This window comes from Xiphophorus hellerii, chromosome 15 (assembly GCF_003331165.1).
Source record: "Xiphophorus hellerii strain 12219 chromosome 15, Xiphophorus_hellerii-4.1, whole genome shotgun sequence".
Lineage (NCBI taxonomy): Eukaryota > Metazoa > Chordata > Actinopteri > Cyprinodontiformes > Poeciliidae > Xiphophorus > Xiphophorus hellerii.
In genome coordinates, this window is record NC_045686.1 from 22,432,002 (window position 1) to 22,455,757 (window position 23,756).

The window sequence follows — 23,756 nt, forward strand, 5'->3', positions numbered from 1 at the left end:
CTTTGCACATCTTAGTGCAGTCATAATGTAAGTTTTGTTCATAATTATATTTTTTGAGACATTTTATGACATTTAAATGCATATTAAAGTGACAGTATAATATCACGCAATAGTACAGTAAAGTAACAGTAACAGTAGTTCTGAAAATGCTACCTGGATTTACTTTCCATCCCCCACTGTAATGTGCACTATTATAGTATGTTTCTAATAGATTTATTTCTCAGTTGCATCCAAGTGGTTAATTTTATTTATTTACTTCAAACTGGTTTTTAAAAGCAAGAAAACAAGTAGTCAGTAGTAGGATGACAAGAGAAAAATAGTTTACCGCTACTTTCCTGTTTGAAAAAGAAAAGGAAGAAGCGAACTACTCACTATAGAAGTGAGTGAACTACAGTATATTGTACATTCAGAGCAGAGAAAAACAAGGTTGTGATCTGATTTGCCCTGCAGAGATCTTGGTTGGAGATGTAAGAATTTGAAATAACATTTGAGTTAATACCCAATGTCTTGTTTTCTCTGCTGACAAACTGTTGAGACGTCGGCAGCATAGCGGAGAGTGAGGCATGAATAAAATCATCAGGTAACTGCCACAAATGTGTCTGGATCTTGGCGACAATGGAACTGAAGACAACACGCACTGTGGGCAACAGCTGAGGGTGGAATGACCGATGGTTTATGTTAACAACCAAAACCTGCTCTTGTATTCTTTTATGACCCCATGGTAAGTCATTTTTTTATGCTGTGAGGAATAAAAGAGGGTGTGACTCAAACGTAGTGTGAGACAGTAGGTTTCCAACGTTTGGCAAATAGACATGACAGTAAACTCTGACATTCCTCAGCTTTAAGCCCGGCCTCCTGGGGATAAGAAGGAAACTGACAGGAGGGCAGTGACGGCTCTCGTCATGAGTTAAGGTTTGCTCTGTTTGTCCTCTCAGGTTTCAGGACTCATCCGGTATCCTGCAGTTGGTTTTTCTTCACAGACACTCGGCGTGAACACAGAATGAACACAGACAGCCAGCAGGAAGTGAGTCGTGTAATAAGTGACAACAACTCTTGGTGTTTCCGTTTGAAATAAAAGTTTATGCAAAAATCTCTCTAATCCGTCAGGTTTCTCCACAAGACCAGGAGACAGAGTTTGACGGTCCACCTTTGCAAAAGCAGAAGAGGATCATCTACTTCTCCAGCGGTGAAAGTCTGGAGCTGGAGGACTCTGAAGAAGACGAGGCAGAGGAGCAGAAGTCACACAGAACCCCAGAGCCAACGGGGAGGGTGGGAATCTGTTCAGAGGATGAAATCTGTTTGGACGTCAAAAGTGGTAGATCATGTGATAGATGTGTCTTCCTTCACTCAGAACCGGCTGTCGTTCAAGAATGTTGCCATTCTAGTTGGGAGGATGTCCCTGTTGGGTACGTAGTGCCGCAAAAGTCATCAGACTAATGACAGGAAGACTAACGAGATGCTTTTTGTCTTTCTAAAACCAGCCTGTGATTTCCTTGGAGAGAGACTGGCCGGCGCTCTTGGGCTGAATGGAGCCAAATATCAATATGCGGTAGATCGATATTATCGTGAGCAGAAGGTAACCTGCAGCTCAGGAATATCTGAAATCTAATCAGTACGCAACGCAATTTTTTTTTTGCAATAGGCCGACACACAGTAGAGCGTAGCTGTGAAGCAGTGAATCTGCATCCAGCTCACCTGATTTAAAACTTTATAAAACCAAATGTTTTTAGGTCTGTCACTACCACACAGCGGTGATGGTGCTCAGGATCGTGTTTTCAGGATTATGTCTAGTATCTTATGTCCAGCTCCATTAACCCCACGTACTCAGATACTTTTAGACGATTTTTAAGTTATTTTACAGCATACGTAGGATATTCTTTGTATTTCAGTGCTTGCAAGTCTTTCTGACGTTCTCACAGATTACAGGTCACCATTTGGAGGACCAGGCAGAGGACACTCACCTTTCCCCTGGGCTAGAAGGGGGTCACTATGGAGCCACGGGAGGCGTAAGCAGTCCCTCCGATCCTGGCGAGAGCCGCGATCATGGAGACAAACACCAAGGATGCCAAAACAGAGCCTATCAACGCGACGAGGACAGCTAGTCATAAAGCAGCAGGACTGAAAATAGAGAGGAATGTGAACACCTGATGTGAAATGTGGATTTCGGGTTGATGCTTTAATGACAGCAAATGTGTTTTGAGAGAGAGCAAAGACATTGAGGAAACCGATGTAGGTGGCAGAACTGCATAAAATGCATCCCTACGGTTCTGGAGATACCAGAGGAAATGTTGCTGAGTCCAATGTTTTCTCTACGTGTAAGGAGCAGAAAGAAAAAATGGCACAGATCTACCCCTCCCCTCCCCAACCTATTGCTGAGTGCAGCTGGCAACAATAAGACTATTTCCACTTTTTTAATGCAGAAGAGGAAGACAAATTCATCATATGAAATTAAAAGTATGAATATGTTAACAGCTGACTGTAGGCAGGCCTGACTAATATCAGCATTACTATGCACAGTGAGCATTTGAAACTTCTACTATATTTAGCCAGATTTACTCTGTATTTTTGCATAAGTTTGTATATTTATTGATTCTTGAGAAGAGGGACAGAACATGTCTGCTGGATAAAGTACATACTTTGAATAAAATATATTCAAAATATAACTTCTTCAAATAACTGAATAAACTAACCTGGCAATGTCACCACAACAGTGTTATGTTTTCATGGTGTTTGCTGAGTGTTTTTTATTTTAAACATTGTAGAAGGTGGATGGTGTCTGTAAAAGCCTGGAGCAGAACTCAATACATTATCATAGTTTCAAAGAATTCTAATATAATATATCTTGACAACTAAATATAAATATTCAAATAAATAATTTCATAAGTATCAATACATTGAGTTAAAAATCATTTTATGTGTTTTCAAATTCAATTGAAATTGTGTCCTGAGTATCAGGCATTATTGGAGGGCATCAGAAATTCTGAGGACCCCATGACCACTTCCTCATTGTTCCTTTGCTAAGAGAGGCTAATGTTGTTCTTTTGTCTTTTCTTCGTCTTTATTCCTACGTTGTTCGTCACAACCATATTGTGTCAACGCCACAAGTGACAATTTACAAAATGTTGATGAAGTTTTGTGACATAAATGCTTAACTTTGGTACATTGTAAAGATTTCAAGGTGCAACATGGCCTCCTTCAGAATAACGTCATATAAATGGAGGAAGTTTCACCATCAGACTTTTGACTCTTGGTGATGGTGTTGACAACAGAGTGCAGTTACCTCATTTTAATGTGTTTCACATAAATGGCGTCAAGTATTTCTTTTCAAATATGTTTCTGTTTATTTCCAACAACTTGCATAGTTTAATGGTATAAATTTAACATGACTTTATTAGTCCTTTAATATTAATAAGGTGTGATTTATTTCCTGAGGGAAGTGTTTGATGAACAGCGCTCCGATTGTAGAATCGTATGTATTTCAGGCTAGATTGGCCAGAGAAAAGATATCAGTGGAGGAGCAGAAGACAAGGAACAGGGAGTATCAGGATGGGAGAACAAAAATGAACAGCCAGCCTGAGCTGAAGGAAGAGTTTACATAAAAGGAAACGATGGAGAAAGAGAGTGGAAGAGGGATAAATAAAAAATATCAATATTCAGAAGTACAATATTATCACTATGGGCAAAATCTCCCGCAGGTCACAGGCGTGTTCTACACTGGGCAGGAAAAGAGAGGGATCTGCACAACCTCAGAGTCCAAGTGTGATTTAGAAAGATTTGAATTAGTTCACAATGTATTTCAAATCATTTTTTCCTACATCTTTTCGTTTATATTCATTTGATTAAAATCTAATTGTGGTTACTTCACATTTTCTCTTCATGCTGTACAACATTCCAGCAATTACTTCAACTTAAATGTCATTTCATGTGCAGCGTTTCCACCGTCAGCTCTCTGTCTGCTGTCACGTGGAGTTTATGTTGTTTTTTTGTTTTAAATGTTCATTTTGTTTCTTCATAGGCATTTTGTCTGTAAAATGTCTGAATTCACCAATTAAAAGAACCAAGACACCACAGACAGGAAAACTATCATTAAGAAGTTTATAAAAAATGATCTTATAACTTATTTCTGTCTGACAGTGTCGACAAAGTTCTCGGTCAGGTCCAGTAAAAATGTAATTTTCAAAAAAATGCTGCAGCTGAGAGCCTGCACCTTAACATATTTACATTCCCAAAACCTTATTTTTCATATTTGAATACAAAGGGAGGATTTGAACAAACTTTGTCCTGTAAGAATCACTGTAATACAATAAAAATAACAAATATGCATTAAGAACCTTTGTATAACTTGAATAATGTTAAGGTTTTTTTTTAGCAGCAGTTTAGATAAAACCTGAAATTTTCTGTTTAAATGAAAGCAACTATATAAATAAATGCATTTTTTTTGTTGTTGTTTTAATATAAAACTTTTGTGTTTTTAGTCAATGTTCTCAGACCATGAGAATGTCATACCCGTATGTAAATCTTCTTCTTATATTTAGTAACTTTATTTTGTCTCTGTTGGTGCGACTGCTGTGAAAATAAAACGTACAAGTTTACGGCTTTTCCATACCTATCTGTGATACGTGAGCGCCCTCTTGTGGCTCCCGCAGGAAATGCTCATAATTGCAATAAATAGGAGAGTACAGCCTGATGTTTTCCGTATATTTCGTAGCTTTATGTTCTCAGTAAAACCCGATGAATGTAACTGAGGGCAGTGGAACTAAATTTAATCAAACCAACTAAAACTGATCAGTACTTATTTTAAGGTGACGTCCAAGCAGAAATAGAAGATCTTTGTTCCTCAGTAACCTAAGCCTCCATAACACCGAGATGAAAGGTGAAAACGTTTTATGATACATATAGTTCATATCAAGGCAGATTGATAAACAAATTTCACTTATGAAATTTAAAGTGCAAATTTAATCATTTGTTGTCACCAATGGATTAGCAGTGTGTTGCAAAATGCGACAAAGTAGCATCTAGGTAACATCTCTGTCCATGAACATCCGTGCAAGCCGTACGTAAATTACGTGGTGACGTGATGTCATTTGTTAGGACTTTGTTAGGAATTACCGTGACAGTAAGATTTTGTGCCTGCAGAGGGCGCCCTTTAACAAGCTGAACTAAAAGCAGTTAATTTTGATACATGCTTTTGAAAATGTGACCGCACAATAGCTTAAAAGTTTTCTAAAAAATAGTTTGACTTGGATGTAGATTTTCATATGACTTTCTACAAAAGTCATAAGAAGCAATACGCAAGAACAGGTGCAGGCCGTATCTTTTTATAACTTCCAACAGAACCTGTGGTTAGCGCAAATCATACCTACATTCATAGATCCAAGAGACCGAGTCCAAATAGTGATTAAAAGATGGAGAGAAAAAAAGGAAAACTCAAATTTCGATTTAGGCCACAAAAAAAAAAGTTACTGGAATGCGACGAGGATGGGATTCGAACCCACGCGTGCAGAGCACAATGGATTAGCAGTCCATCGCCTTAACCACTCGGCCACCTCGTCCTCCTGGCAACGAGTGCATAACATTCACGGTGTTGAGTATTCAGACCCCATATCACCTCTTTCTATGTTGATATATTTATTTTTTCCTGACTAAACCTGAACAAAACTCTGCGTTTTGTTGTAGTTAAGCCAGATGTAGCTGGCAGGAGCGGCTAGCATGCTAGTCTACTGTGGTAATGCTAGGCTGGTCCGGAGCCGCTTTTACCTGCGTTTCGTTTGCCTCTGAAGTGAAAACTCGGGTTGACAGCGTTCCCGAGTAGTAGACACTGTTCGCAATACCTTTTGCAAACATCGTTTTAAACTTTGTTTTTCGATCAGCAGACACCGCTTTTAATTTCTTCAATTTGGAGTTGCAAGCGCTGGAAGTAGCTTAATTAATTTTAGACAAGCTTTGCTTATAATAAAACGTGTTTCCGTCAGTTTATTGAAATGTCGTCGTTACAAATCAGAACCAGGGTAGACGGAGTTGCTTCCTCTTTCCAAGTGGGAAGTCCGACTTCGGAATGCGTTCCAGTTCATTTTTGTGACTGGGAAATTGCCCGGAAATGTGAAGGAACACACATCTCCTTCTGCTTCTGTTATTATACAACATTTGCTGCATGTAGCAAATGTTGCTACAAAAACTGTGAGGTCACTTGTTGCAATGACCTCACAATTTTAGCCGGTTGCTTTTGAAAGCAGAGAAGCTATGCTCAGTTTTTGTATATTTAATTGGCTGTGGAGTTCAGAGCGATTTCTTATCCCTTTCTGTGTCAAGTTTGGTTAGTCAATGACTGTGGTTTTTATTTGCAAAAGAAAACAAAAGCTTCAAAATATGAATTTATATCTATCAAATTGAAAATTATTAAACAATTTCACTATTTGAAAGAAATTAAAACTGCTTTTCATAATGTCTATTCAAATGACCAGACATTCTGTTCTGTTTCTAAAATCAACAAAATGGCCTTCTGAAACACCTGCAGGAAGAATGCTGCAATCCATCAAGGATGTCAAATTCTCAGTGTATTGGGATTTTCCAATTCCTTTTTTCACCTTAATTAAAAGGCTCCCGAGTCAAAAAGTGAGTATAGGAACCATTAGTTTTCCAGCCATTTACTGTAATCTTCTAATCAAATATCTATCCTTTTTCACTTTTAAGCCATAGTCATCTGGTATAAGTTTCTTGTAAACTTGCCAATCGAAATCTGCTGATTCTGAACAAACTTAAATACTCCTATGAAAACTTCACCAGGATTTGCAGAGTCAGCTGGTGTTTTGTTTTCTTTCTTTTTTTTATTTACCCTGGAATATCTCATAATCGTCTTAGTCATCTGGATTTATGTTGCTAGTTAACATTAGCGTCCAATATAAGATGCTAGCAGTTAGATTAGATAATATCCTATCGGATACAGTTCAACAACAAACAAGCAGGTGCACATGTGAGAACCACTTACTGTAACAATCAGTAACAGCGTGAGTCAAAGTCCTTTGGTTCATCATCATAAATATGATCCCCTTCGAACACATCAGAGCTTAAACCAGCAGCAGCATTTAGTCACACACTTTCTATCACAATGGAGAGAATACTCTTTCTGCTGGGACTTGTAGTTTTGACTACATCCTTCACCGTAAGTACTGAACATATGCAGAATTCATCGTGAGTGTTACTGATTTTAATTGCACTCACTTTCACTGGGTTTGTTTTGTTCAGATACCGCGTTCCAGTGAAGTACACGGTACGTAAAAAGGGAGAAAACTTTTATTATCATTTTTTTTAATAACAATAAGATACCATTTGTCAGGTATAAACCCACGTGTATGTGTTGCAGAGGTGTACGAGAATGGCGAAGATGAGAACCCCATCCTGAACATTGGTAAGCAGCGATATTGCTTGACTTCATAACCTTAACTTTAAAACAAAAATGTTGAATCGTGGTCACTTTTGCTGCAGATTCTGATGCCGACCTCTTTGAGGGAGACATTTTGCTTCCTGTAAGTTGGAACCAGATGATTTTTCTTTTGCTAAATCACGTTAATGTCAGTAATTATTGAGAGCTGTTGGTCCTTGTACTCCTTAGAGACTAAAGGGCAGCATCTCTGAGATAATAAGTGTGTTTTTTGATTGGGTGTTTTACTTAAGTGACTTTATGTTGCAGAAAGGAAAGAATGCCCTGGTCAACCAAAGATATAGGTGGAAATTTCCAATCCCTTACATTCTTGGGGATGATTTAGGTGAGTTCATATAAAGTTTAGGATACTCTCACTGAATGATTGTGTTCAAACATCATCATCATAGCTGATTGAGTTGAAAGAACAGAATTGATAAATCTCAGAGAAATACATGCTGTAAAAGCAAATTAACATATAAATATTGCTGAATGAAACATTAAGTCAACTGGTAGCTTACAATGTAGAGTAAGTGGAAATTTACATAGGATTTACTTTGGATGCAATACTGGGCATCAATTGTCCTAAACCTTTAGCTTGAAGATGACCAGCATGTTGTAACTCATTTTATCAGGATAATAATCCCTGAGATGAATGAGAATTATTCCAACTTGATCATTCCATCAGAATATCTTTCATTCCATCTTTGCATGGGTGCATCTTCATGTGTGTTCACTTGTAGGGGTGTGTGAGTGTGTGTGAAAAAAAGAGCGAGAAAGAAAGAGAGATCTAATCTCATATCAGTGTGTGGGTCATTTGACCTTTGATAGTATACTTTCATTAATAGCTGCATGATAACTAATTTGTAACCATTAACTGTCACAGGCGCATGATATCAAGATATCAAAGTGTTCCTATAGAAACATCAGTAGACCTTATTTAAAGGGCTTTTTGTGTAAAATGTTTCTCTTTTTGTTGATTTGATTTCTAACAGTCCCAGAACTCAGAACATCCACTCACATCTTTACTGAATATTTCAGTTTGGCTTGTCCTTATTCAAACCAGAAAAATATGCCTAAAATTCTTTTTGAATGACATTCAGATATTAAAAAAACGTATTTTTGTGGATTATCTATCTAGTTACATTTTACTAATTGGGGAAATGGAATAGAAGCCAACTGGTCTTTTTCACTTCTTTAAAACCCTGTTGACTAATATTCTAGAACTTAAGACAGCCTTATCCATGTTGACTGAGAATCTAAATCAATAAATTATCAGCTTTGAAACATCTATCAATATCTTTAGAGCCTGTGAGTGCCAGTAAAGACCATTAATTATTCCTGGGATATGTTTGTTGTTCACATTGTACTTGATCATCCTGTCAGTTCCTTTTTCGTTTGTTCAGATCTGAACGCTAAAGGTTGCGTCCACCAGGCGTTCGAGATGTATCGTCTCAAGTCTTGTGTCGACTTCAAGCCGTATGAGGGAGAGAAAACTTATATCAAGTTTGAGAAGAGGGGAGGGTAAGGCAGTAACTCTGTCTTTTCTGTTCACTCCGTGTCCAAAACATCGAACAATATCCAGAAGTTTTGTCAAAATGGTATAAGCAGTACGAACTGTTCCATGAAAACCTAATCAGCACAGGCCCAACTATCACTACTGTGTTTGACTGTCTGCATTATGTTCTTCTTTTCAAATGGGTTAGTTTTAAATAAGATGTAATGGGGCGCATACCTTTCAAAACTTCACAATTTTGTCACATCAGTCCACAAGCAAACACCCTTTTCATCATACTGTGACAATAGTTTGTAGTTTTGTGCTACAAAACTTTGTCAATATTCAACTGTATGGCCAATAGAAACGCAGCAGCAAACAGCATTGGAGTGGCATGTATTTATGGGACATTCTGTCTTTAACCAGCTCCCTCTCCCGTCAGGTGCTTCTCGAGCGTTGGCGACCAGCAGAATGGTCAGATCTTGTCTTTGGGAACAGGCTGCGACCATAAGGCTGTGATTGAACATGAGCTGCTGCACGCTCTGGGATTTTACCACGAACAGTCCCGTACAGACAGAGATGACTACGTTGACATTTGGCTGGACCAGGTGACACCAGGTACCTCCGGCACCTGAATATGTGAGGAATGAAATGAGAGTTTGAAAATTTTTCGGTTGTTTGACGTATAGATAAAATTCTCCACAGGACTCGAGCACAACTTCAACAAATACAACGATGACTTCATCACCGATCAAAACACGGCATACGACTATGAATCCGTCATGCATTACCGACCCTTCTCCTTCAACAAGAATGAATCCATTCCCACCGTCACCACCAAAATCCCAGAGTTCTACAACATCATCGGCCAATACCTTGACTTTAGCAAGATGGACACCCTGAGGCTCAACCGGATGTATAACTGTTGTATGTACAGTTGTGGTCAAAAGTTTACATACACTTGTAAAAAACATAATGTCATGGCTGTCTTGAGTTTCCAATAAGTTCTACAACTCTTATTTTTCTGTGATAGAGTGATCGGAACACATACCTGTTTGTCACAAAAAACAGTCATAAAGTTTGGTTCTTTCATAAATTTATTATGGGTCTGCTGAAAATGTCACCAAATCTGCTGGGTCAAAAATATACATACAGCAACATTAGTATTTGGTTGCATGTCCCTTGGCCATTTTCACGGCAACTAGGCGCTTTTGGTAGCCATCCACAAGCTCCTGGCAAGCTTCAGGTCGAATGTTTGACCACTCTTCTTGACAGAATTGGTGCAGTTCAGCTAAATGTGATGGTTTTCTTGCATAAACCTCTTTCTTTAGCACTGTCCACATGTTCTCAATGGGGTTTAAGTCAGGACTTTGGGAAGGCCATTCTAAAACCTTAATTCTAGCCTGGTTTAGCCATTCCTTTACCACTTCTGATGTGTGTTTTGGGTCATTGTCCTGTTGGAACACCCAACTGCGCCCAAGACCCAACCTTCGGGCTGATGGTTTTAAGTTTTCCTGCAGAATTTGGAGGTAATCCTCCTTCTTCATTATCCCATTTACTTTCTGCAAAGAACCAGTTCCACTGGCAGCAAAACAGCCCCAGAGCATAATACTACCACCACCATGCTTGACAGTAGGCATGGTGTTCCTGGGATTAAAGGCCTCACCTTTTCTCCTCCAAACATATTGCTGGGTGTTGTGGCCAAACAGCTCAATTTTTGTTTCGTCTGACCACAGAACTTTCCTCCAGAAGGTTTTATCTTTGTCCATGTGATCAGCAGCAAACTTCAGCCGAGTCTTAAGGTGCCTTTTCTATAGCAAGGGCTTCTTTCTTGCCCGACAGCCTCTCAGTCCATGGCGATGTAAAACACGCTTGACTGTGGAGACTGACACCTGTGTTCCATCAGCTTCCAAATCCTTGCAGACCTGCTTTTTGGTGATTCTTGGTTGACTCTTGACCATCCTGACCAATCTCCTCTCGGCAGCATGTGATAGCTTGCGTTTTCTTCCTGATCGTGGCAGTGACACAACTGTTCCATGCACTTTATACTTGCGAATAATTGTCTGCACAGTTGCTCTTGGGACTTGTAGCTGCTTTGAAATGGCTCCAAGTGACTTCCCTGACTTGTTCAAGTCAATAATTCGCTTTTTCAGATCCACACTGAGTTCCTTTGACTTTCCCATTGTAGCTTTTGTGGCTGAGTCTAATCACTGGGTCAAATGAGCCCTATTTAAATGGGCTCATGAGAAGTCAACAGCTGTAGTCAATCAGAATCACTTACAAGAAGTGAAGAGGCCATGACATGAAGTTAATTTGATTGACACAACTCTCTACGTCACCAAAATTGACAATTTATGTTGCTGTATGTATATTTTTGACCCAGCAGATTTGGTGACATTTTCAGCAGACCCATAATAAATTTATGAAAGAACCAAACTTTATGACTGTTTTTTGTGACAAACAGGTATGTGTTCCGATCACTCTATCACAGAAAAATAAGAGTTGTAGAACTTATTGGAAACTCAAGACAGCCATGACATTATGTTTTTTACAAGTGTATGTAAACTTTTGACCACAACTGTATATTTTGCAAAGTCAGCTTCTTATGGACTTTCTAGCTAGAAATATAAATCCCCAGAAATAAACATTCAAGTTGCCCCTCTCTTTTACCCTAGCCGGCCCTCTCACCCTTCTGGATCAGTGTTCCTTTGAGTATGCAAGCATCTGTGGGATGATCCAGTCTTCTAATGACGATGCCGACTGGGTCCATTTGAAGAGCAGCGCAGGGGATGAGGATCATACGCTCCTGGGAAGGTGCAGAGGTCAGAGTTGAAGAAGTACACTTCTAAAACCCAACAAAACTGAAGTTCAGACTATTTTAAAAAACTCCTCTTTCACTTATCTCCAGATGCAGGGTACTTCATGTACTTCAACACCCGGACCGGAGACCCTCTGCAGTCTGCTTTACTAGAATCCCGAACCCTTTACCCCAAAAGGAAGCTCCAGTGTCTGCAGTTCTTCTACAAGATGACTGGAAGCGCCCAAGACAAGCTAGTTGTATGGGCCAAGATGGACGATGGCACCGGCACTGTCCGGAAAATGAAGAAAATACATACCTTCTATGGTAAATAGAGGCCATGTTTCACAGCCTTTAACAGGATTTTTTTTTTTTTTAACTCATTGAAGCTTGTCTAATCTGATTTGCATGCAGACAGTATGAGCCAGAGTGAAACAGGTGCACAGGTGAATAAATATAGTTATCAAATTAAGGTATTTTTAAAAACTCTCAAATAGGAGGCTCTCCACCTACCTTTGAAATATTGAATTACCTAGTGTAGTTTTTTTTGGTATGGTTTCAGAACACAGTGATCCCCGGTATTCGTGGGATTTAGTTGAGACTCCTCCAAAAAATGCTTCTAACTGCTTATTTGAATAGTTGGGACTGTATAACTACTACAGAAGCTAACATTGACAGTCTTCCTTATCTCTGCTCTTGGGGACACAGTCAATCAACACCAATGAATATGAACGGTGCGGCTGCCGTACCATTCTAAGAGCCAAAAGCATGTCAAGTGTTACTGGGCCTAGGTATCTCAGTTGCCCAAGCTGCATTATCTTTGAAATAATATAGATGTGCTCTACAAAACAAATTCAAGAATAGTCAAATTCTCCGCAAATAATTTGGAGTTACGTTCTACAGAAAAATCTGAGAATAAGTGGAGGTCCACTGTACGAAAAGTTTTATACAACATAGGTATTGATTACAGGCTGATAAATAAATTTAACATGTAATCTTTTTTTCTCACATTCCTATTTTGAGTAATCAACATGAATGAGTTAAAAACTTTCAGATATGGATTTTTACCAACTGTTTAAGACAAATTTGCCCTTCGAGCTGCCATTAGACTTTCTGCTAAATTAGGCGAATTGTTAGTGCTGGCTTGCACGCAGTGACAAATTCTAAAACTGAGAACACATGTTGGCTGATCACAGTAGCAACTTCTTTAAATTGCCATTTAGGTTAAGCATAAGAGAACAAGAAAAAACAGGTTCTATTCCCCTTTTTATTTTGGCATATTAAGCTAATGTCTTTCTGTGTCAAGAGTAAGAATCAATTTACAGATAAAGGTATACTTTTCACATTGTTGCAGGAGAAAAAACACAATAATACTTCTGAGAAACACTAAGCCATATTTGGTGCCTTACACAATATAGTGTCTACGCTGAAGTAGTAAATGTGGAATAATTTACTACAATGTCTTTAAATTAACCTTGCTACTACGCCATTTCTTAAACATTAACCTTTGCTTTCTACCCAGCCGATTCTGAACACTCTTGGAAGATCGCCCACGTTCCATTGGAGATAGACGTTAAGTTTCGCTATGCTTTCCAAGCCACGCGCGGAGACCCCACCGCTTCCACTGGAGGCATCTACATCGACGACATCAGCCTGACGGAAACGCACTGCCCAAACGCAGTGTGGACAATCCGTAACTTCTCCAAGATCATGGAAATGGCTAATGTCAACACTGTTCTTGACAGCCCTCGCTTCTACAGCCGTGAAGGCTACGGTTACGGCATACGCATCATGCCGTTGACCAGTTACAGTGATTACACTGGGAACTACGTAGGGCTCTACTTCCACCTGACCAGTGGGGAGAATGACGCTGTGATGAAGTGGCCAGCTGTCAACCATCAAGCCACCTTGGTGGTGATGGACCAAGACCCAGATATTCTGCAAAGGATGTCTTCTGCTCGCAGCCTCACAACTGATTTGACGACAAGTGAGTATGTTTCTTTGCCCTTAGCGAAAAGGGACCAACATTACTCCATGACAGTAAAAACCATGGTAAAAACGACGGAACTCCTGTGTAAGATGTACTCATACTGTGATTTTACTTCATCAAAGGAACCGCCTAATAGAAACAACACCACACTTACTACTTACTAACATCAATCTAACGCCAGGTGGTCAGCATCTATGCTGTTATTTCTCACCTTAGCTGTTGCAGAGGTGCACCATGCTGCCATGGGATTTCAGGGGGAGGAAAAAGCGAGCAAGACAAAGACAGACCAATGGCACTTTGGGTGTAAACTTAATTTGCTAGCAGTAACTGGATAGCACTTTTGGGAGACAGAGTTTACTTTGACAAGAAATGTTATCATCGATCTTTATACCTGCTTTCATCAGTAATGTTAGTTACCTGTCAACACAGGCTGTTCTACATCATCGTTCAAGCTGTGGAATCGTGTTCCTCACTATCTTTCTGCTCTTTTTGCTTCTAGCATCAGACGGACAGTTTTTGTGGGACAATCCCTCCAAGGTCGGAAAGTACGACCCTGCCTGTCAGTGCTACCGCGGTACATCATGGGGCTGGAGGAACTTCATCAAGCACTTTGACCTCAGGCGGCGCAATTACCTCAAGGATGATGACCTCATCATCTTTGCTGATTTTGAAGGTTTGTTGTTTATTTTTGACTCTCAATCAGTAAAAGTTTGACATCTAATACTCCCACAATGCAAACAAAACTCTTCCTTCTCTATAGACATAACATCACTCATCAAAACAGAAGTTCCTATTGTGTCGCATGACTAAGGACTTTATAACACAACAAACTGGTAAGTAATTACAAACTGTATTATTTTATTTAATGACACCAATGCAGATATTATTGTGAAATGTTTGTTTTTGTTTGAAGCATTTGGTTGGAGTACGTGGAGCTGGAATGAGAAGAAACATCTGTGAAGATGACGGCACAGGATGTATTACAGGATATTACAATGCATTATGAAATGTCAACAAAAGCCTTAAACAAGAATGTGGTTTGCTGTTCCATAAACAAATCTCATTTGTTTTGACGCTTAGGAGGATGTATCGTGAAGAAAAAAATTGTGTTTAATAGAAAATAAAAATAAAAACAACTCAAGGGGTCTTAACAAATATAATACTTAAATACTTATGCAAAGTACTAATAAATTGTTCCTCTACATTTTTCTTACTGAGATGTAAACAGACACCGACTAGAAAGTTACACACAGACTTGAGTTGACCCCCTTCTTCAAATCAAATAAAATCAGTGTTAACCATTTGTGCAGCAAAAATGTTCTGTTTGTGCCGCTATCGTTTTAACAATATTAAATGTTTCCAGAGGTTATGGAACGTTTTTGTCATAGCAAACCTTTGGTTTCCAGTTTTGCCTGCTTCACCTGATTTTTAAGTAAACTTTTGCACTCTCAGGATCACCTGATTGTTTTTTCAAGTAATTATAAGAAACTCTGAATCACAGGAGAGTACTGCTCCTATCAGGCTATCGCAAAATCTCAATGTTTTCACTGCTTTTGACAGTTTAACAATGAGCTGGAGCCAACATTACCCAGACACAACAGCAGCAAACATATCTTCTTCCTGTTGCGAAATTGAAGGGTGTCAGTAACCATTTACATAATATAATAGTAATAATACTTTTTATTTGCATAGCACTTTTCTACACACTCAGAGACTACAGGAATCAAGTCAAATCACAAACAGCACACTAAGTACATCAAACAAAGTCATAAAAGGACAACACTTAAGTAGCATGTTAATAAATAAATAATAAAACAGGACAATAGTTGTACTTTGAAAAGGTGTGTTTTAGATGTGAATGTGGATAGGTCTGTACAGTCACGGATGTGTTTGTTCACCCGACTGATGTGAACATCTTCATTTTAAGCTGATTTCACAAGCTAAAGTCAGCTAAATTAGGCGGTAGATGTCTGTCAAGCTCTTAGCCATCTACCAATCCCAGTATTTATTTTTTTTAATTCCCAGAAAACTCATGTTTCTTCTATAAACAAGAGAATTGTTAACCACAACAATTTTACAAAATCTCACCCAAGAAAAACTTTAAACCCTCTCGAATATCATCCTAGCAATGCAGACTGCTAACAACTTTACTCACTCATCACCCGTCTGCATCTGTAACAGAATAACATCTAAATCGTAGCGTTCTTTTTGGGGACCTAATATTTTTTGTTACAGAGTGTAAGTGCAGACAAGAAGTTGCTGCTTTAGTTCAAAATTTTATGAGACAAAAGTAGGATTCGGCTTTCTAACACTCAAAGCAAAACCCCGAGCAGCTTTGAGTGGACAGAAATCTCCGTATCGCTCCATCTCGCTGTGACTGTCACTGTCTGCACATCTTCGGTTCATAGTTTACAGTTTATGGCTGTTATCGCCTCCACTTGCCATGTCAGCTTTAAAAGCTACACAAAAAAAGTTACTCATTAAAAATAGCAACCCTGATCAAAGTTCCTCCTCGACTGCTGTCTTGAAGGAGAATCATGCTTCTGTTCAACATGGGACCTGAAGGCAGATTGAGGAAAATTGCTGTTCTGATCGGCGTTTTTGTCATTTTAAAGGTAAGTCGTGTTAATGGATCTCACTTTTCTATACGAAGTTGAAAGTGAAGTTTTGGCTGAGCATTTTGGATTGAGAAGACCTTCTCGTTGTGTGCTAGGTGCAGGCTGATCCGGCAATAACTGGTTGGTGTCTAATCGTCCACATTAATCAGGCAATTTGTTGGCTACTTTTGTTTTGGGTCTAACACTGACTTTATCCTGTAGATGATGAAGCAGATGCCGGTGAACTTAGAGATGACATTCTTGAAATTAACAGAGGTATTCTGTGCTGATTTTCTCTGCACTGATGCGGTCTAAATAACTTCCACTACCTGCTAACACACAACTTTCATTTTACTGCCCACATTTCAGGATTGACACATCTGTTTGAGGGAGACATTGCTGTCAATGTAAGTGAACGGAGAGGATGTGTAGAAAGTGTTTGTAGAGAAGTCAAATATCGATTTTTCTTGCACGGTGTTCTGTAGCCAAAAAGAAACGCCATCCTTGACGAAACAAGAAGATGGACGTTTCCCATACCTTACATCCTAACTGATTCCTTAGGTACACATTTGCACACGTTGCGCAAATTGTCATAATTTGATAAAACACAAAAGGAAACAAATTCCCTTTTCCCTTTTGATTTAGATCTGAACGCCAAGGGTGTAATTCTTCAAGCGTTTGAGGAATACCGCTTGAGATCCTGCGTGGATTTTAAACCCTATGAGGGAGAATCCACCTACATCTCCTTCGTCAAGCTCTCTGGGTGAGAGACTAGCTTTGTAGCTAGCTAGGTTGTTGCCTAACTTTTATGGTCCAGTCATTGAGTCATACAAAGATACCAAGATGCTCATTTGCCCAGTAGCTAAGTAAAACTCAATAGAAGCAGAAGCGTACTTACTGCTTTCTCTGTAAACCATGCAGTTGCTGGTCATACGTCGGAGACGATGGGACAGGCCAGAACGTGTCCATTGGTGACCGGTGTGACACCAAGGCCATAGTGGAGCACGAGCTTCTGCACGCGCTGGGCTTCTACCACGAGCAGTCCCGTTCAGACCGAGATGACTACGTCAAAATCTGGTGGGACGAAATTGAAGAAGGTGGGTGTCTGTTGTTTTAATTTCACATTCAGTCGAGCGTAGAGTGGCCATTTGAAAACCAGCTGGTGAATTTCAGTAGAGCTGACCGGGAGAACTGTTGCAGTAAAGCTGCTTGTGTGGCTTCGTATTACTGTAAAAACCTTTCTAGTAGTCGAAAAAAATTGTTTGCTTACCCCTTACGTTGCACATCTTTCACATTTTCATTTAGCCTCGTGAATTTCAGGATGACTGCCAGTTTTCAAGATGGCTGACGTTTTCGAGCCTTTTAAAACGATTATTGCCAAAAAGTGCTACCCGCTGTCATGACTTGGATGAACTTTATGTTAGGTCAGATGTTTTCGACTTTGGCAATTCTTTTCATATAACTTTAAAATAATATGTAGCAAAATCGGCATCTATCAAAGTTGAAGAATTTGTGCTTATTCCGTCGTAATGGAAAAATTATATGAAAATGACTCAATATGCTGTTTGTATAAAAAGTTTGATAGTAGTTCTAAATCAAACATAAATCAGATGTATTCTAGATACACGAGTAATGTGAGACGTTGGACATGTTGAGAAGAAAAGAATGGTATATTTAAAAAAAAAAACTTACTGGAGCGACAACTGAAGTGATTCAGCTTTTATTTTGATATTTCACTTCCGCTTATCAGCAAGCTAATTTGCTTATTAGCTAAATATTTAGCTTGGACCTAAATATTTAGTTATGAGCTAAATATTTAGTTTGTAAATTAAATAAAATTAAATGTGGAACACAAATATCTACTTTGGTACATAAACATTTAGTTTTGACCATACTGTTCCCAGTTATTAATTCCAGCTATGTACTTTATAGCTGTTGAAAAATGCTGAAGTAAAACGTTGGTTCTGGTCATGCTTCATTGTCCATCATATGCACACCCCATTAAATAAAGTGTTACCAAAATGTTAATATATTGAAAGCACAATGTAACTTGTTTCACCTGGAAAGTGTTTTGTAATCGACCCTTCTGTGTTCTGGCAGCCTGATGTGTTTGCAGGACTGTAGTGTGTATGAAGCATCTAATGTACAAAGTGGCAAAGCAGAATAATAAAATACATTAAGTAACTAAAAAGTGAACTTCATTAGCAATAATAGTAAACCAAAAGTGTAATTGTAACATACTGTAATCACACTACTAATATATAAAATATGTCATGCTAATATACTGAAACTACATTCTAAATATATTTTAAATGTAATTCAATCACAAAAATAGTACACTCAAAATATCAAGCACGTTTATATTACATAAAAAGCAATGTACTTAAAGTATACTAAGTGTAACTTAAGTTGTTCAAAAAAAGTATGTTAGTTCCAACTTCTCAGGTAACTGGAGTTCAGCATGATTTTACTTTTTGAGAACCTCTGAGAAGAGTAGGTAAATTTCATACAAGCAGCAAAACTGGGTGTCAAACTGATAACAGCTGCTGCCTCTATGTATGTTAAAAAAAAAGGTGAACAAATGGTTTAAAAAAGTGAACAAATTTTAGTACACTTTAAATTATGCTTTGATGCAATCAAACTGCGAAGTAATTTCCCTGCTGGGATGAATAAAGTACTTCTATTCTATTCTATTCTATTCTATATTCTATAATTTAAATCCTATTAAAATACACTAAGCACAAAATTAGTTGTTCCAAAATGTCACACGTTAAGTTAACTAATCCTAAGTGAACTTGAAGTATATTCATGATTAGTCTGACTTAAAGTATGCTTAAGTATGCTAAAATTTAACATACTTAGTATATTTATTTTTCACCAGGATGTAGTTGAATGAAAAACCTGAATGTTTCCAAACCGCAAACTTGAATTTCTGGGGTGATTTTAAAGTTCTAGTTTATCTGTGGTGCCAAATATCACCTCAAATACTATTTTTTAATAAGTTAAAAATGGAATGTCGATTTCAACACACTTTTCCACACCGTTGGTGCATCTACTGTATATATTTCAGAGTAGCAAAACTAAAAAGAAAAAAACTTTTTTTGTGTGTGCGTGATTATCACAAATTAGGCATGTATTTTGTGCCATATTTTTTAATAGCTTTCAAAAATGTATTGAATATTACTTCCACATATACAAATGGTGTATTATGTACTATAGTAGATTTTCTACAGTTATCTCCTGATCATACTTTCATGTCGGTGATAATGTAGCTCTGTCCTTATAGGGATGGGGCACAATTTCAACAAATATGAAGATGACTTCATCACAGACCTGAACACACCGTACGATTATGAGTCCATCATGCACTACAGACCGTTGTCCTTTAATAAGAATGAAAGCATCCCCACAATTACAACCGTCATACCATACTTTAACAATGTCATTGGTCAGCGGTTGGACTTCAGCGAAGTAGACATCACCAGGCTCAACCGCATGTATGACTGTGGTGGGTATTTCTACTTTATTACTTTATCACACATTACAGATTTGCCTTTGTTTTTTTTTTTTTTGGATGGGTAATAACTTAAAGGATATAAGCCAGTCTTTTAAAAGAAAACACCAGTTCTCCAAGGTTACAGATAACTGTGGTCACCTTCGGTTTTTGTATGGATATTGAGAATTTTCACCTTTATTAAGATTCCATTTTGTTTGATATCAAACATGTTTCAGCTGAGACACATACTCTGCTGGATCAGTGCTCTTTTGAGCTCATAAACATCTGTGGAATGATCCAGAATGAGGACGACAATGCAGACTGGGTCCAGACGCTGAGCAGCCCAAGCGACGGGGATCATACCCTGGAGGGACGCTGTAGAGGTACTGTGGAGGTTTCATAGTCATAAACAAAATCTTAAACCAAAAAAAAAAAAAAAACACTCAGAAGTGATATAACCACATTTGTCATTTACTGAAGCGTGATCTCTTTCAGATTCTGGCTACTTTATAAAGTTCGACACTTCTTCCGGTGCAGTGGGCAGCAGCGCCCTGCTGGAGTCACGCATCCTCTACCCAAAGAGAAGTGAACAGTGTCTCCAGTTCTTCTATAAGATGACCGGAGCAGCCGGGGACAAACTGGTAATCTGGATCAGAAGTGATGACGGGACGGGAGCCGTGAACACCATCAGAAAAATCCACACTATCACAGGTGTGTTCCCTTCAAACTGAACTTGCGTTAAATTAGGAAGGCCTAGTGATTGGGATGACTAATAAAAGTAATCAAAGGATTAATAACTACTTGTTTATGTTTGTTTCTTAGGCAACGGAGATGATGCCTGGAAAATTGCTCACGTGAATCTTAAAATGTCCAAAAAGTTCCGTTACGTTTTACAAGGAATCAGAGGATCGGCCGGCTCCTCGGGCGCCATCTTAATCGATGACATCACTCTAACTGAGACCGTCTGTCCCAGTCTTGTCTGGCAAATCCGCAATTTCACTGGCGTTCTCGCCACAACTCCCGTCGGCACGCCCGTAAGGAGCAAATGCGTTTATAGCGCGGAGGGCTATTCGTTTGGAGTCACTGTCTACCCGAATGGAAGAGAGAGCGAATACCCGGATTATGTTGGCGCAACGTTGCATCTCTGCAGTGGGGAAAATGACGGAGTGATGCAGTGGCCAGCAGAAAACAGGCAGGCCACCATTGTAGCGCTGGATCAGGACCCAGATGTTACACTGAGGATGTCTTCCACAAGAAGCTTCACCTCAGGTAGGCAGAGATAGGCAATGTTCACTGTACTGCTGGTTCATGACTCTCCAAACAAGTCAAAAATGTCTGTTCATCTGATGAGCTGTGCTTTCACAACTCTCAAAACCATATCCCTTAAATTTTAGCAATTGGTTATTGCACTAATTGACCTTTCATTTTTGTTTTGTTCCTTCAAAGAATTTGTGGTCCAACAGTAATAAAGCATGGAGATTTTCTGAGTAGTCTAACCTGGATTTCCTTTTCCTTACCAGACAATAACACCCGCTGGGACAAGCCGACCGCCACGTCTAGTGCAGTCTGGGATGAGAGCTGCCAGTGCTACCGGGGTCAAGATTACGGCTGGAGCACGTTCATATCCCACATCCAACTACAGCGGAGGAGCTTCCTCAAGAATGATGACCTCATCATAACCGCTGACTTCAATGGTTAGGATCCAAGATGCACTTTTCTTCTGAGGTGTATATTTCTGACCTGTCTAAGATGTTTATCAAAATGTCATTCCAACAGATTTAACCCACCTGATCAAGACTGAAGTACCAGTGGAGCGCTCCGTACAAGGCAGAGACCTCCCGGACAAGAAGGAAGACCGTGAGGTGGAAATGAAACGGGAAGCGCCAAAGCACAGGGAGCCGCGCGCCGCCGACCTCTGCCACCCTAACCCCTGCCTGAACGGAGGCTTGTGTGTGGAGGCTGCAGGCGAAGCCTCGTGCAGGTTTGTACTTTCATGTTGGATAGGTACGACATCTGTGTTCCTCCAGCCGTATTTTGTTCCCATTCAGTTACCTACAAAAGAGGATTAGGGCCACACAAAAGCATAAAAAGTAAAATCAGACTTTAATCAGAATCAGAATTGTTGAGGTTGTTTATGCACCATAGGCTAAATCTAGTCTTGGTGCAAATCTTGTAACAAGGAAGAAACTGTTACATCATTATTTTCATAGACGTTGCATGTTATTATTTACATCCGGAAATTTCTCGCCTGAATACAATACAGAGCAAACAATTGTCTTCATTAGTTTTAAAGTGACAAAAGAGAATTCTTGATTGGATACCAATCCACTAACACAGGACCAGTGTGGATCTGTATGACTGACTTTTTCAAATTTGACATGAACAACAAATCTATGACATCATGTTAGATTAAAACATTTGTATGGGTGCTGTGGTGGCGCAGGGGCAAAGCACATCCCTACACATGGATACCTAAGTCCTCGACATGGCCATTGCAGGTTCGTGTACCGCCCCGGCGACATCTGCTGCGTGTCTTCCCTCTTTCTCATCACCCTCTCTCCTGTCTGACCACTTTCAAAAAAAGGCCAGTAGAGCCTTCAAAACCTTTAAAAAATTGTATGACACTTGAATATGCTTAGAAATTCCCATTTGATTCAGATGAGTTAGAGCAGGATTGGCTCTAAAACAAAACAGGACAGTGGCTTTTGAGAACTGAATGTCTAAAGAAACTTGATCTGTTTCCACATGATCATTTTATAGCAGGAGCTTAGGCTGACTTTAAACAAATTCAGGGTATTTTTGTTTCTCTGTTGCCACAACTACTTGTCTGTTATTCTTACCAACCAGATATGCAAAACTGGTATAATGTCCACAGTGTAGTCTTATTTATGCTGCATTCACACCAGTCCTGTTTAGTCCGGTTTAATTAAACTCTCGTTCATTTATTTACAAAGTCTGGTTCGTTTGGGGAGGTTTGAATTGAACTCTGATGCTGACCAAAAAAAGTAAACTCTGGTCCACCTCGGTCTCTGTCCAACCCCCTTAGTATTTACCCAGAAAGCAAGGCATTCTGGGTAAATACAACCCAAACAAACCCTTCAGTGTAGCGGGACAAATGGCTGGTGATCTTTTGACAAAAGACAACCTCTAAAATCTGACGCCACTCCGTTTTTGTTTAGAAAGTTGCATTCGTGTCTTCTTCAGGGGATTTTTGAGTCATTTGTTTAAGCAGTTATTGGTACAGCGCCACCAGAGGCGAGAGGGTGAGCAAGTTTTTCAAAGGGTTTGGTTCTTTTGACAGCAGCGCGCGAACCACACCGGCTGAAAATATATCAAACGTTGGAACTTTAGTCCCAAATCAAACCAGGTCTACTGGACTATCAGGTGTGAAAACACCCTTAGTGACTGCAGTTCAAGATGGAAGAGGAGAAAGCATTAACATATGAACGGAAACGTCTTGTCTCTCTTCCCAGGTGTGCAACAACCCAGGCCACCTTCTACTCTGGCCCGAGGTGTGAGGAAGTGAAAATAGACAGAGGCATCCTGGGAGCTCTCATCGGCGGTGCGGCGGGAACTGTGGTTCTAACGTTGGCCATCTTCGCTGTCATCAGGAGATCTCACAACAACCCGTTTTAAAATGTACGGGTTCCCTTTTAGCACAGCAAAAGACTGGACCAGTGCTGGTCCAGTCTTTAAACATACAGAAATGTTTCACATTAAAAAAATGAACTCTTCCATTCTTAGAAGAGACGCTCAAAGCCAGGAAAACACTGAGAACATTGATACAAATGGATAGTTTAGCAGAAGTAGTTTCAAAACACTCACTTGGTGTGCAACAGGGAAGAAAAGTGAATAATTTATGTTGCAATATGGGCTTTAATTAACTAAATTAATTCAATAATATTGGTTTAGTAGCACTTGTTGTCATGGTAACAGATTCAGCAAATAAAAATGTACGACGGCG

The 23,756-nt window shown here is 39.3% G+C and overlaps 3 protein-coding genes and 1 non-coding gene across 4 annotated transcripts; 3 read left to right on the plus strand and 1 right to left on the minus strand.

Annotated features, from left to right (window-relative positions):
• Positions 1-95: 95 nt before the first annotated feature.
• LOC116733837 (protein FAM177A1) lies at positions 96-2,708 on the plus strand. Its single transcript, XM_032584707.1, has 5 exons — positions 96-1,024; positions 1,108-1,269; positions 1,352-1,406; positions 1,482-1,576; positions 1,920-2,708. Exons 1-5 carry the CDS (start codon positions 1,001-1,003, stop codon positions 2,100-2,102), a joined length of 519 nt encoding a protein of 172 aa, XP_032440598.1. The 5' UTR covers positions 96-1,000; the 3' UTR covers positions 2,103-2,708.
• Positions 2,709-5,470: 2,762 nt separating this feature from the next.
• On the minus strand, positions 5,471-5,552 carry trnas-gcu (transfer RNA serine (anticodon GCU)). The gene has a single exon. It is a non-coding gene; the product is annotated as a tRNA-Ser (tRNA).
• A 1,485-nt stretch (positions 5,553-7,037) lies between these two features.
• On the plus strand, positions 7,038-15,068 carry mep1a.1 (meprin A, alpha (PABA peptide hydrolase), tandem duplicate 1). Its single transcript, XM_032584699.1, has 14 exons — positions 7,038-7,159; positions 7,243-7,267; positions 7,361-7,405; positions 7,483-7,523; positions 7,688-7,763; positions 8,824-8,941; positions 9,355-9,530; positions 9,618-9,839; positions 11,588-11,734; positions 11,821-12,036; positions 13,232-13,696; positions 14,199-14,372; positions 14,460-14,532; positions 14,613-15,068. The coding sequence occupies exons 1-13, from the start codon at positions 7,106-7,108 to the stop codon at positions 14,507-14,509; spliced, it is 1,809 nt and encodes a 602-aa protein (XP_032440590.1). The 5' UTR covers positions 7,038-7,105; the 3' UTR covers positions 14,510-14,532; positions 14,613-15,068.
• A 1,132-nt stretch (positions 15,069-16,200) lies between these two features.
• mep1a.2 (meprin A, alpha (PABA peptide hydrolase), tandem duplicate 2) lies at positions 16,201-23,756 on the plus strand. The gene is made up of 14 exons (XM_032584698.1): positions 16,201-16,314; positions 16,413-16,437; positions 16,519-16,572; positions 16,666-16,703; positions 16,782-16,857; positions 16,942-17,059; positions 17,218-17,393; positions 19,583-19,804; positions 20,029-20,175; positions 20,288-20,503; positions 20,615-21,061; positions 21,313-21,486; positions 21,569-21,773; positions 23,266-23,756. The coding sequence occupies exons 1-14, from the start codon at positions 16,237-16,239 to the stop codon at positions 23,426-23,428; spliced, it is 2,139 nt and encodes a 712-aa protein (XP_032440589.1). The 5' UTR covers positions 16,201-16,236; the 3' UTR covers positions 23,429-23,756.